The sequence below is a fragment of the Gavialis gangeticus genome, unplaced genomic scaffold (assembly GCF_001723915.1).
Source record: "Gavialis gangeticus isolate Ggan-Ray unplaced genomic scaffold, GavGan_comp1, whole genome shotgun sequence".
NCBI classification, from domain to species: Eukaryota; Metazoa; Chordata; order Crocodylia; family Gavialidae; genus Gavialis; species Gavialis gangeticus.
In genome coordinates, this window is record NW_017729012.1 from 7,941,532 (window position 1) to 7,952,572 (window position 11,041).

Genomic DNA, 11,041 nt, shown 5'->3' on the forward strand with positions numbered 1-11,041 from the left:
AGAAAGACTACATCCATGGCAACACCTACATCCAAGGCTTTTGTGACCTGGTCATAAAAAGGCAAATCAGGTTGGTATGACAGGAGGGCAAGCAAGTTCCTGTCCCCGTGATGGAAGATGGGTGAAATCTCACTCTATCTACATAGAGTGAAAAGGGGTAGATTTCTAATATTCCAGGTCTCAAGCTGTGCAAGGGGAGGCCAGGGCTTGAGAGCCATGTGCTGTAAGCAAGTCTAGGTTGTGACTAACAAGAGTCAATCTAGTACAAGGTACCAGTAGTGCACTGCTACCATAAAACCTGCATTCCTGGCTTACTGTCAGCACCTATAAAATTTAAGTTTCCTGAAGCAGTCCTGTTCCCCCTCCCCCCGCAAAAACAGAAGGCATGCCAGTTTCCATTTACACTAGAGATGAGCATCACCTTCCCTTTCCCGCCCCCCCAAAAGGGCAGGCTTAAAATTGACAATTTAAAGAACTACAAATCCAAGACACTGGGGTTCCTAATTTTTCCAACCTGTATATAGTCAGCTATCAAACTGTTGTTCCAAGCAAACACACCTAGTTTCAGGAACTGGCTATTTGGAGTTCCAATGCCAAGAGTCGCTTTGTAAGATCAGTTGGTGGCATAGGGCAAGAAGACTGCTCGTCAGAAGAGCCCCACTTCTTAACATAATGAAAAAGTGGGAAGTACAGGATCGACTTCCCACCTTCCATTTTGAGCTACATAGCCAGACAAACACGAGCAGGTGAGAGAAGAGAGATACAAGTGCTGGTCAGGAGAGGCAGTCTTCCCATTGCTTTGTTACATGACTCCATTGCAAAGTGGAGAGTGGAGCAGGGACACCGAAGGGATCTTTGAAGACATGTTTGGAATGGAGCCGAGTATACTAGGACTGGGAAGAAAGTCACCTAAAGAGTGTAGCTCCTACCTGATCTTTAGCAAGACCTTCCCCAGTTGTGTACCTGTATGCAAAAGGAGGCTATGCTATCCCACATCTTTGAGAGGCCATAAAGCAGGCTCTTTGAAAACATGGCTCCTAAGGTAATCCTCTGATAGAAGAGTGCTGTCGTAGAGACTACTGCGAAGTAAAAAGGGTATGATCTCTCATTTTCCAGGGACCAATTCTTTGCATTTTTGGAGTGGAATCAAGTGAGCCATCCCTACAAGGCATTTCCTTTTGCAGTTGCACAGTTATGCACATCCAAATGCATGTGCAATAGTGCATATGCGTGTGCACAAAGTCAAGTCGTTACCGTAAACAATTGGTTGCGTTTCTGTAGCTTGCTCCTCTTCCTTTCTCAGAGACTCAGAGGCATCCAGCTTGTCAACCTGCAAGAATATCAAACCCCAATAAAAAAAAAGTTAAAACACACAACTGAGTAAATAAGTAGCTCTTACTTGTGTGGCAGAGCAGTGGAAAAGCCTTAGTGGTTATCTTAAAACACCATCAAGGAGGAGACTTACAAGTTCTTAGATCAATGTTGTTACTGCTGCAGTCAAAAAAAAAAAAAAAAAAAGAGAAAGGTCTCAGCATTTCCCTGGGAAACTCCCTTGTTTTGAGATGTATGAAACTGCTGTGAAAAAGCTCACTCCAGGCTGAAGCTTTGCTTCCAAGCTCCCAGCTTGGGGGAAGCTAGTTGACAATGGTAGGATAAGAAACATTTGAGAGCGAGATCACCAAAGTGACTTCAACCACATCTAGTACATCATCTATTTTGACATGACACAGCAAGCTAGTTTGAGATGCCGCAGTTGTGCGGCACCTGCTGAACTCTTGGAGGATTCCTCATTGGAACAATTGGAGGAGATTCATAAAATGTCTCCAGGTCTAGGTGTCTCCTTCAAAGAAATGCTTAGGGAGGCACAGAGCAGCTTAAGGAGGTACGACTGCAACAGCATCTTACATCTCATCTCACTTGAGCCTCAAGTGTTGCTTTTAGTAAAACAAAACTCTGGAGAAGGGCTGTTCACTCATGCACATTCTTTGCATTTTTACTCAAAATCGCAAAACTTGCCTTTAAAGACCAAGTTAAATAACTAAATCTTCCTAAAGCCAGTTTGTAGCAAGAGCAGAGTTGGCAAGAGTAGAGTTGTGTATGCTATGGGTCAAAACAAGTTCTGCCCAAAGTATTTAGAATTAGAAAGCGTGTGGGTGGGTGTCATTTGACCATTCTAAGCCAAGGCTTTTAAAAGACAGACTTTACTTCATGTCTTTCCTCCATACAAAAAGCTCCCCTCTTCCCAAGAGAAAGCCGTGACCTTTGCAAGGAAAACTGCTTAATAAAAAAAAAACAAACACAAACAGGAATATAATACTTGAAAAAGAGGCCTCTCTCAAGAAACTCCATAGTACGAGCTGGATGAAGCTCCAAGTCACTGCAACAACCCTGGTGTCATGGGAGTTAAATAAGCCAAGCATAGCTACTTAGGGACATGGGGAGGCACCACTCAGAAGTCAAATCTATTAAAAATTCTCTTCAAGGTAACAAAGAACTGAACCAACTGATCTCTGAAGAACACAATCCTAGCCTTGATACCAAGTCAAGACAGTCTGGTAGTGTTTTAAACAGGGGGAAATAGTTAGATGTGAAATGTGCTTCAGGTATGCTAAACACCCAAACATTTGGTTTCCAAAGCAAGTGCACAACTGTACCTTTAAAAACTAGTGGTAGTTCAGAAGACTCTTCTACCTTGTGGCTTCATGAATTGCATTTCCCTTCTGACCAATTACCAGGCCAGTCAAACTGAATGGTAGAATCAAGCGGCCTTTTATCATTCACTCCTGCTGATCAGGGGTCATTGGTAGACCCCACCCCTCTCCCCTGCCCAAACTCCCCCTCCCCAGGAAGGTACAGAGGTACGGAAAGCCAGCTTTCCATAATTTCACAGGAAGTCTGCTATAAAAGTGTTACCACAGTTGTCACCACATTACATCTGCACAAGATACATGGAATGAACTAGAATGGCTGCAAGTACTGGGATGCTCAAGCACAGCTCCAAGAGGCTTTGCTTAGGACAGTGCAATACTAGCAGGGTTGCAACAGGTAAGCGGTGTAGTTTATAGAGTTTCCACCCATCTACCTAGCCTGAAGTCTCCAGTTGGTCTCTCTCTGACCTAGTTTCAAAGCCTCCCTCTGGACAGGGGGCAGAAGTTACTTTCATGAACAGAGACTTAAGAGGGTCTGAAAGATTGGTCTTTATATACCTGCTTGCTTAAGCATCACTGGGTTCAGTACCCTATATGCCATTAGCAGGTTAAGTCTATATAAGAAAAGGCTTTTCCACAGAGACTGCAATAAGCTGCAGAGGAAAAGTAACATGCATTCAAATGTTATTTTGTGTCATGTGTGCATGGAAAAAAAGGCAAGAGTACTGAAGCAAGAAGTGAGGTCTGAAGATGATTGCTATACAGCCTCCCCCCCCAAAAGCCACACGTGGCCCCCAGCAATGCCTTGTAGCTTTAGGAATAGTGGGATGTAATTGCAATGACTGCTATACATGCAGTGTTTAATAATGCAAGACACTGCAGTTCAATTACCTTTTTTCACACACACTCGTACTGCCTCACCTATTAGCTGCTGAAGGACCTTAATGCTATGCATTTTTAGTCAGGTTGGCCTCAAGTTCCAGCGGTGACTAAGGTGGTCACATAAAGTACAGCAAGGAGGCAGTCTGCATTACATTCCTCATGCTTGCCCTCTGCCCAACCAGTTTAAAGACTAGTACTATGCTTGTAAAAAAAGTCTACACTGGTGTAACCCTGCATTCCAGGGAGAAAAAAGTTGAAGTGGGCACAAGGTACGGGGAAAAAAAAAAGAGATGGACAGAAGCCAGAGTGCACCCTCAGGGCAGGCATAATTGACCAGCAATAGGCAAGTGTCAGAGTGGCCTCAGAAGAGCACAAATTTTAGCATTACAGGTTTCTTTAATTTAAGAAAAAAAGGAGGGGGAAAAAAAAAAAAAAAAAAAAAAAAAAGAGAGATAGGAATGGGATTTCTCAAAAGCTGAAGAGTTTGAAAAGCTGTCTTGTTTTTGCCTAGCCATGAGACTTACCGCAGGTAAAAGCAGCACAGAGTATTCAGTAGTTTAAAGTAAGTTATTGAATATGAAAAAAAAGTTGACTAGCACCATAAGAACTGGACACCTGAAGAAATGTGAGGAAGAGTCTCTTCTGAAGCAGCTAGCATTTTTGCTGCCTATTGTCAGCAAAAAACCTTAGTTGTTGAGATCAGAAACTGGATCACAGTCCTCCAAAACCAACTTTTGCTAGCTGGAAAGCATATACCCATACAGTAAGTTTCTTTGAGCCAATTAGTCTGTGGTTGAATTTAGTTACTCCCTACTTCAGAAGAGGAATTCTCATCCAATTGAGATCTGTGCAGCCACCATCCTTTTATCTTTTAGGATAGATTCCTTGGACTGTGATCCGGCTGATCAGCCTTATGCCCTCCCTGAAGAAGTCTATTAGCCGATTAGTAGCAAATGGATCTACTGTTACCCTAAAGCTCCAACTACTAGCATTTAAACAACTTGCAGAGGCTTTAAGTGAGATTTTTGTTGGGAAAAAAGCAGTAGCAGCAGTGTAGTAAAGGTAGGAAGGAAAAAAAAAAAAAAAACTCATGCAGATTCTTTAGACTTAGTCCTCCACACTTAAAAGATGGAAAACAAGAATCAACTTTCACCTTTTCCTTTATTGCATCAACCTGCAAAGGAATTCAGAAGGTGCAGCTTAGAAAAAACCCAAAATTCCATATTTAGCATATAAAAAAGGTAGAAATGAGAGAGTTAGGGAGGAGGTTGATATGAAGTACCAAAGGAAAAAAGCACAAAACAGAAGACAGGGTATACAAGGGGTTATATCCCAAAAAACCAGGAAAAACAAACAGTGGTTATGTATTGGTTACCAGCTTAGTTAGTTTAAATGTCTACAAATAGATGCCTGGTAGATTTCAGAGTTAAAATTAATTTTAATATTAAAGAATTCTAATCCAAGGGCAAGATGAGGCCTACTACACTTAAGCCATTTGGGCCAATCAAATTATCCCCTTGTGGCCAAAGGGCTACACTTAGTGGCCTGCAGGAGATCACCAAGTGTACATACCAGGTGCAGAACAAACAAAAAGGAAGTCTTTTGTAAACAAAACAGTGGCTAACTGCCAAAGAAGCCTTGCCTTTGAGGTGTTGATAGGTACATCCTGTGCAAGCATTATGCACTTAGAATTAGGAGTTCCATTCCCCAACATAAAAGATCTAGCTATTTATTCAGCTATGACCTCTTGCTGGGAAAAAAGGTGGGGGGGGGGTCACAGCAAGTCCTTAAATCCATAGGACAGAAGCAGTCTACAAAAAGTAAAAAACTTAACCAAGTCAGAAGTAATCTGAAGAACAAGCTATGGACAAAACCCCCAGTGTCATTTGAGTGAGTACAAGTTAAGCCTACAGACAAGTGTAGGCATCTTTAGTCCCAACAGAAACCCCAATTGTTTTTAGAAGTATGCATGGGATTCTAGAGAAAAAAAAGTACCCCTCAAAAAGGAAAGAGCATCTAAGCAGCAAGGAAGGGGATGGGGAAAGTAGAGCAAGACTAAGATGGTGGAGTGCTCAGTTACTAGGTCTGCTTTTTTTTTTTTTTAAATAAGCATAAGTAAAATGCATCTTCCCCCCCGACACCAAACGCAAGTCCAGATTTGGAATGCTGCATTTGGTTTTTATTTCAGGGAGCTAGCAACAAGTGGCATGGTGCCAAGGTATCGAAAAAGCTAGATATCAGTCAGTAACTCGAGACCATAGCAGACAGTTCTACAGGATTAAGGGCCCAACTACAAAACACCATTTGAGGCCCCCTGCTTGGGCTAGGAGTACCACAGCTGGCAAGGGCAATTTAGTATGGGGGTTTAGGGGGTGGGGTTGAGTTCTGATAAAAAGGGAACCATGTCTTTGACCTAAAATCCCCACTGCCTAGGTCAGCAGGCAAGTACATGTGTATAGGTTCCAACACTGATGGTTAGGATAGAGCACTTCCCGTTTTCCCTAGCAGGTATCACATAATGAGCATATTCAACCCATTTTGGTGAGATTAGGAAAAAAGGTACAGACAGACAGGACAGACTTTGGAAAAAGAGCCAGTATTAGCCTTAATAGCAGACAGGTCTCACAAGATGGCAAGTTGCTAGCAAACACTTTAGTGTGTTTAACAAAAAAGCTTTTACCTTTGTCAAGTACTCCTTCATGACCTGAATAAAATAGGGCATGGCGAAGTCCATGATGTTGTGCCTCCATGCAGTTTCTAAGACAACATCTGGCCTCAGAAGATCATAGCAGGTGAAGAGGCAAGCTCCAAAGCATTCTCTCTTGTCTTCCTGCAAGAACCACTGCAGCAATTCTTCGGCCAACTCTGTATCTTTGGATTCTGAAGCATATTGCATTGCATCCTGCACAGGAAAAAAAAAGACCAAACACCCTAAGATCCAAGAGGGAGTTTACCTACCTGGGGGCAAGGGACCTAGATCTTCACCGAGGCAGTCATACCAAGCACAGCTCACTTTTGAGCACTGCCACTAAAGGCCTCCAAGCTACAAGCTTTAGGACTTGCCATTCTAACATTTTGGCATGCGCACGGGGGAGAGAGAGAGAGATGGGAGCAAGTGAAACACTTAGAGCAACCAGTGTGACAAAGGAATAAACCTGACCACAAAGCCTCAAAAAGAGGAATTCAACTCCATGTGCTGGAGACTACCGAAGTTACTAGTGCCAGCTTGTAGCAAGCTACCAAGCTATGTGAAATCAAGTCTGCCCTGCCTGTTCTTCATCTTACCTTGTAAAGTCTGTCTTTCTTGCAGAGTTCTACACTCTGTTTCCAGCGGTTGTTGCCTTTAAAGAGATAGGCAGCAATTCTCCTGAACTCTATCAATTCATGCTTCTCCAAACGCTGAGCAAGGGAAATGTTGTCAAAGTTGTCATAGGCATCTATGGATGTCCTAAGAGCCTGAATTGCAAGAGAAATCAGTCACCTCAGAGAAACCAACCCAGTTACCTTAATAGAACAGCCGTGTCAAGTGCAACAATAGCATGTGTTGCCAGTTAAGAGCTTCAACATGTCATGAAGTAATTAAGACTGACAAGTTAACTGCAGCCATATAAAAGATGCGACAGACAAGAGTTGCAAAATTTATACTAGTATTGCCATCATCCTGGTCCATGTTTAAGCAGTTACTTGTTCATGTTAAGAAAGTTGCAGGTACCAACCTGATAGTCTTCTTCTATAATGAAGAGGTTATTCAGAGACTCGTTCACAGATTTGTTGTTGTGGTTTTGAACAGAGCGCAAGTAAGGTTTCACCAGCGGCAGCTGTTTAACCTTGAGAAAGCAGGGCGATTAAAGAGATCAGTACAGGAAACAATCCAAGTTGTTCAGCTTTGCCTCCCTCCTGGCAGTGATCGGGTAAAAGCGAGGGAGGTCTTTTTAAAGTGCTATGGCTGAAGGTTCTCTACTTCAGATTTCTTTAGAGGACGGGCTACGTGGCCATTACCTTACTGAAGAAGGTGACAGCACGAGTATGATCCAGCCGGGGAGACAGCACCATCAGAAGGTCATTGAGCAGCAAGGGTTTAAACTCCAAATAAAACTGGACTGCTTTATAATACAGCTCCACATTAGCCACCTAACAGAGAGGGAAACAAGATCATTTGTCAGTTCTGTAGACCCACACATCCTACTTCAGAGGACTTTCCTGCATGCACTTCTCCACTGTAAGTTAATAAAATTACCCAAAACCTGTCAACAAGCCATTAGGAATTCTTAGCATTTCCCAGGGTCCTATGGATATTCGTGTCCTGCACTGTACACACGTAAAACAGCATAGCATGTCATGCTTTCTACTTCATGACCCCTATCCCAGGGAGGCTGCAATAGAGGATTATGCCAAATGTAATAGGAAAGTCCCTTTGGATGCTCGACTATTCTTATATGGGGGGAGGGGGGCCAAACACATGCAGAACAATTCTTTAGACACTTTCAGGCCAAATCAGGTAGCGAATCTCTCACCTTGGTGATTATGTCTTTAAATTGTCCTTCTTTCCAAGCATCTGTTGGGTGGTTCATCATTGTGATGATAGCATTGTCATATTCTTCATATTTATCATACAGGAACACCAGTTCACCCCACAGGTGAGCTTGTTCTGCAGCTCTTAGCACCTGGGAGAAAGAAGAACACATCAGCACTCAACTGCTTGATAATTTCCTTTGTCACTCATTCAATATTAAAAGTACAGCTAAAAGTGCAGTATTAGACATTAACATTTCATTAATATTTTGGACTCCCACAGAATGTAAACCAGCTTCTACAAGCTAACCCCCTCCCCCCCCCAAAAGAGAACCAAACACTACACCTCCCCGCCACAGGGTACTTAAATCTTCTCAAGATGCATTTGTGGCTTACCTTGGGAATATTGACTCTTGACCAGAAGAGCTCCAAGTGCTCCCTCATCTTCTGTGGCTTGAATTTAGAATACAGGATTGCTAGCTCTGTAAACATTCCCATGTGTGCACGCTCAAGTCCTAGTGCAGCTTCCAACATAGTTATCAGCTCTTCAAAATAGCCACGATCCTTACAAAAGGAGAGAGAGAGAAAGAGGAATAGTTAGACTGGCTGTAGCCAGAAGCTGAAGCAGTAGTTGGATTAAGTTGTGCCCAGTTAGAAACCAAGAGGTTCCGTTACATCAGACCTTTGTATATGGACCGAGTTCTCTCTTCCAACAGTTACCTGGTAATAGTTGATAAGTTCTTCCAGCTCATCTGCATGCACTACGATATGAAGTCCACACATCTGGGCTAGGCGGAACTCTTTCCCATCAACACAGGCAAAGCAGACCTGAAAGTTGAGTAGATATTCAGATGTGGCCAGTGAGAAGTATGAAGCAGCATCTAGCCCATTACCAAATCATCCACCAGCGTCCAGTTTTCCGCCCCCTATAGCTTCCACAGAAGCAACCCCTTGAGATATTTAAATCTCCGAGCAGAAACAGGTCCGAATGTCGAGATTCAGGGTAGCAGCTTACCTCCTTCCATGTCCGAGTACTGTTTGCTTTCCGAGCACCATCTACAGCCGCTTGGTATTCACCCAAGTGTACTAGCGTGGATGCCAGCCGGCCAAAGTTTGATACATTATTATACAATAGCTTAGCAGCGTCATACATTCTCTCATCATAACAGCGGTCGCCAACCTACGATTTAAGCAAAATAAAAAAAAAAAAAGTTTACTCCAAGACCAACAAGAGCTTGTCTTATTAGTAAGACTTCAGAGAAACATGCATCTTTAGAACACCATGAAGCCTAGGCACATCCCTCCCAACTACTCCACGAGCTGCAGCCCCATCTAGAGCTATTTGCAACAATCAAACCCCACCTGAATTAGTTTTAGTGCTTCAGAACTAATCCAAGACCAAGTTTGCTGGCTGGATTCAGAGCCACTCAGGGTCACAGCAGAAAGTAGCCAAGGATGAGAAACTCACCTGCTGAATGTGAGCATTGTTAGGTCCATTGATAAACTCTTCCAACTCAGCTAAACGATTCGTCTTAGCCAGAGCAAAAATGAGTTCGGTTTCCACATACGACTCTCGGGCCTTCTTGCGTGCCATCTGGAGGTACTTCACCAGCTCTTCCCAGTTTCCTAGGGAGGAAGGGGAAGAAAGGACTTCAGAAATGACAAAGACTATAAAAAGAGCAATCATTTCCATTTGGCTCTTAAGTCTAAAAGCTTGCCCCCCACTTTCCCTAGTAGCTCCCCTCCCAGCAAGACTAGGGAAAAAGGCTCATTGTTGACAGGTGGCAGCAAGCTTAGAAGGACAGAATCAACAGCTGAGAGACTTAGATGCATCAAAACAGAAGCTACTACCTAGTTTTTTCATTTCAGGTTTTGTTTGGTCAAGCTTGGAAGAACCTTTTTTAGTGTATGAAAAAGTACAACTTGAGAAAAAAAAAAAAGATACAGCATGATATAGCTGGCTTCTATTGTTCTTACTTAGTTGGGAGGCTAAAAAATTTGCTTCATAATGGACTTGGGCTGATGCCCCTCAAGTTTACTTTACCTTGGATCAAACTAGTAATCAGCCACCCACCACCCCACAACCCCATTTCTCAGGTTGGGGGAAGTTAATACTGCTTCCACAAAGCTACAAGGAGTGGACTGAACACAATTAAAAAGACTTCTCATATTTGAAGACACATTCACTTAGATTATACAAAAGTCCAGAGTCCTACCACTGGCATTAGCAGCTTGAACAACTTCCATGTAGGAGGAAGGATCATCTGCTTTAATGTACGAGTCAATTGCTTCCTTTACCATCCCTTTCTGAAGCTGCGCTTTAGCAAGCTGACTCCACACAGCAGGCTCATTGCAGCGTTCAGCAAACTCATATGCACGGTCCAGGTTTCCAATGTGTTCAATCAATACCTGAAGGAAAGGGACTGTCAGCAACTGCCAGTACAGAAGTGTCCTTAGTAAATCCAGGCCTAGACTTTGCACTGAATCTCAAAATTGTGTTTAAAAAAAGACACCCCCCCCAAAATTCATGTTTTGCTTTACTGGAGTGCCAGCTTCAAGCAAAATGGACACAACTGTGCATCAGAAGCACTCGGGACATGATTTTCAGGTCATGTTGTTTCAAGGCAGTCAGAAGCAAGTGAGATACCTGCACAGCTGAGGTGTTGACATCAAATTTTCTGAAGATGGCAAATGCCTCCTCAAAAAGCTCATTGCTGATAGCAATGTTGGCAATATCTGGAGCATCGTAATTATCCAGACGGTTGATATATTCCATGACACGAGTACGGTCAGCCTTAATGGCTGTGAGAATGAGGAGGTTCTGCAGGTTCCTAAACAGGAAAAGCAAACAGCCATTAGGAAGTGCTGAAGCAAGTCCAGGCTTGTCACTTAAGTCACCACGTTCATTAAAAAAAAAAAAACATGCAAGTCAGCATCTGAATTTTTTTTTTTTTTTTTTACTATTAATAATTCCATTCTCTGCTACCCACCCTTCCCTC

General features: G+C 42.9%; 1 protein-coding gene across 1 annotated transcript in view; it reads right to left on the reverse strand.

Moving 5' to 3' along the window:
* Nucleotides 1–1,113: 1,113 nt before the first annotated feature.
* Nucleotides 1,114–11,041, reverse strand: part of CLTC (clathrin heavy chain) — a 30,276-nt gene continuing 20,348 nt past the window's right edge. The window contains exons 19-30 of the mRNA XM_019511135.1: nt 10,690–10,873; nt 10,259–10,451; nt 9,511–9,668; nt 9,058–9,222; nt 8,763–8,870; nt 8,439–8,606; nt 8,045–8,194; nt 7,530–7,661; nt 7,247–7,357; nt 6,816–6,986; nt 6,211–6,432; nt 1,114–1,330 (exon numbers count right to left, since the gene is read on the reverse strand). Of these exons, the coding sequence (XP_019366680.1) occupies nt 1,193–1,330; nt 6,211–6,432; nt 6,816–6,986; nt 7,247–7,357; nt 7,530–7,661; nt 8,045–8,194; nt 8,439–8,606; nt 8,763–8,870; nt 9,058–9,222; nt 9,511–9,668; nt 10,259–10,451; nt 10,690–10,873 (1,900 nt within the window). The 3' untranslated portion in view covers nt 1,114–1,192. The remainder of the gene's footprint in view (nt 1,331–6,210; nt 6,433–6,815; nt 6,987–7,246; nt 7,358–7,529; nt 7,662–8,044; nt 8,195–8,438; nt 8,607–8,762; nt 8,871–9,057; nt 9,223–9,510; nt 9,669–10,258; nt 10,452–10,689; nt 10,874–11,041) is intronic.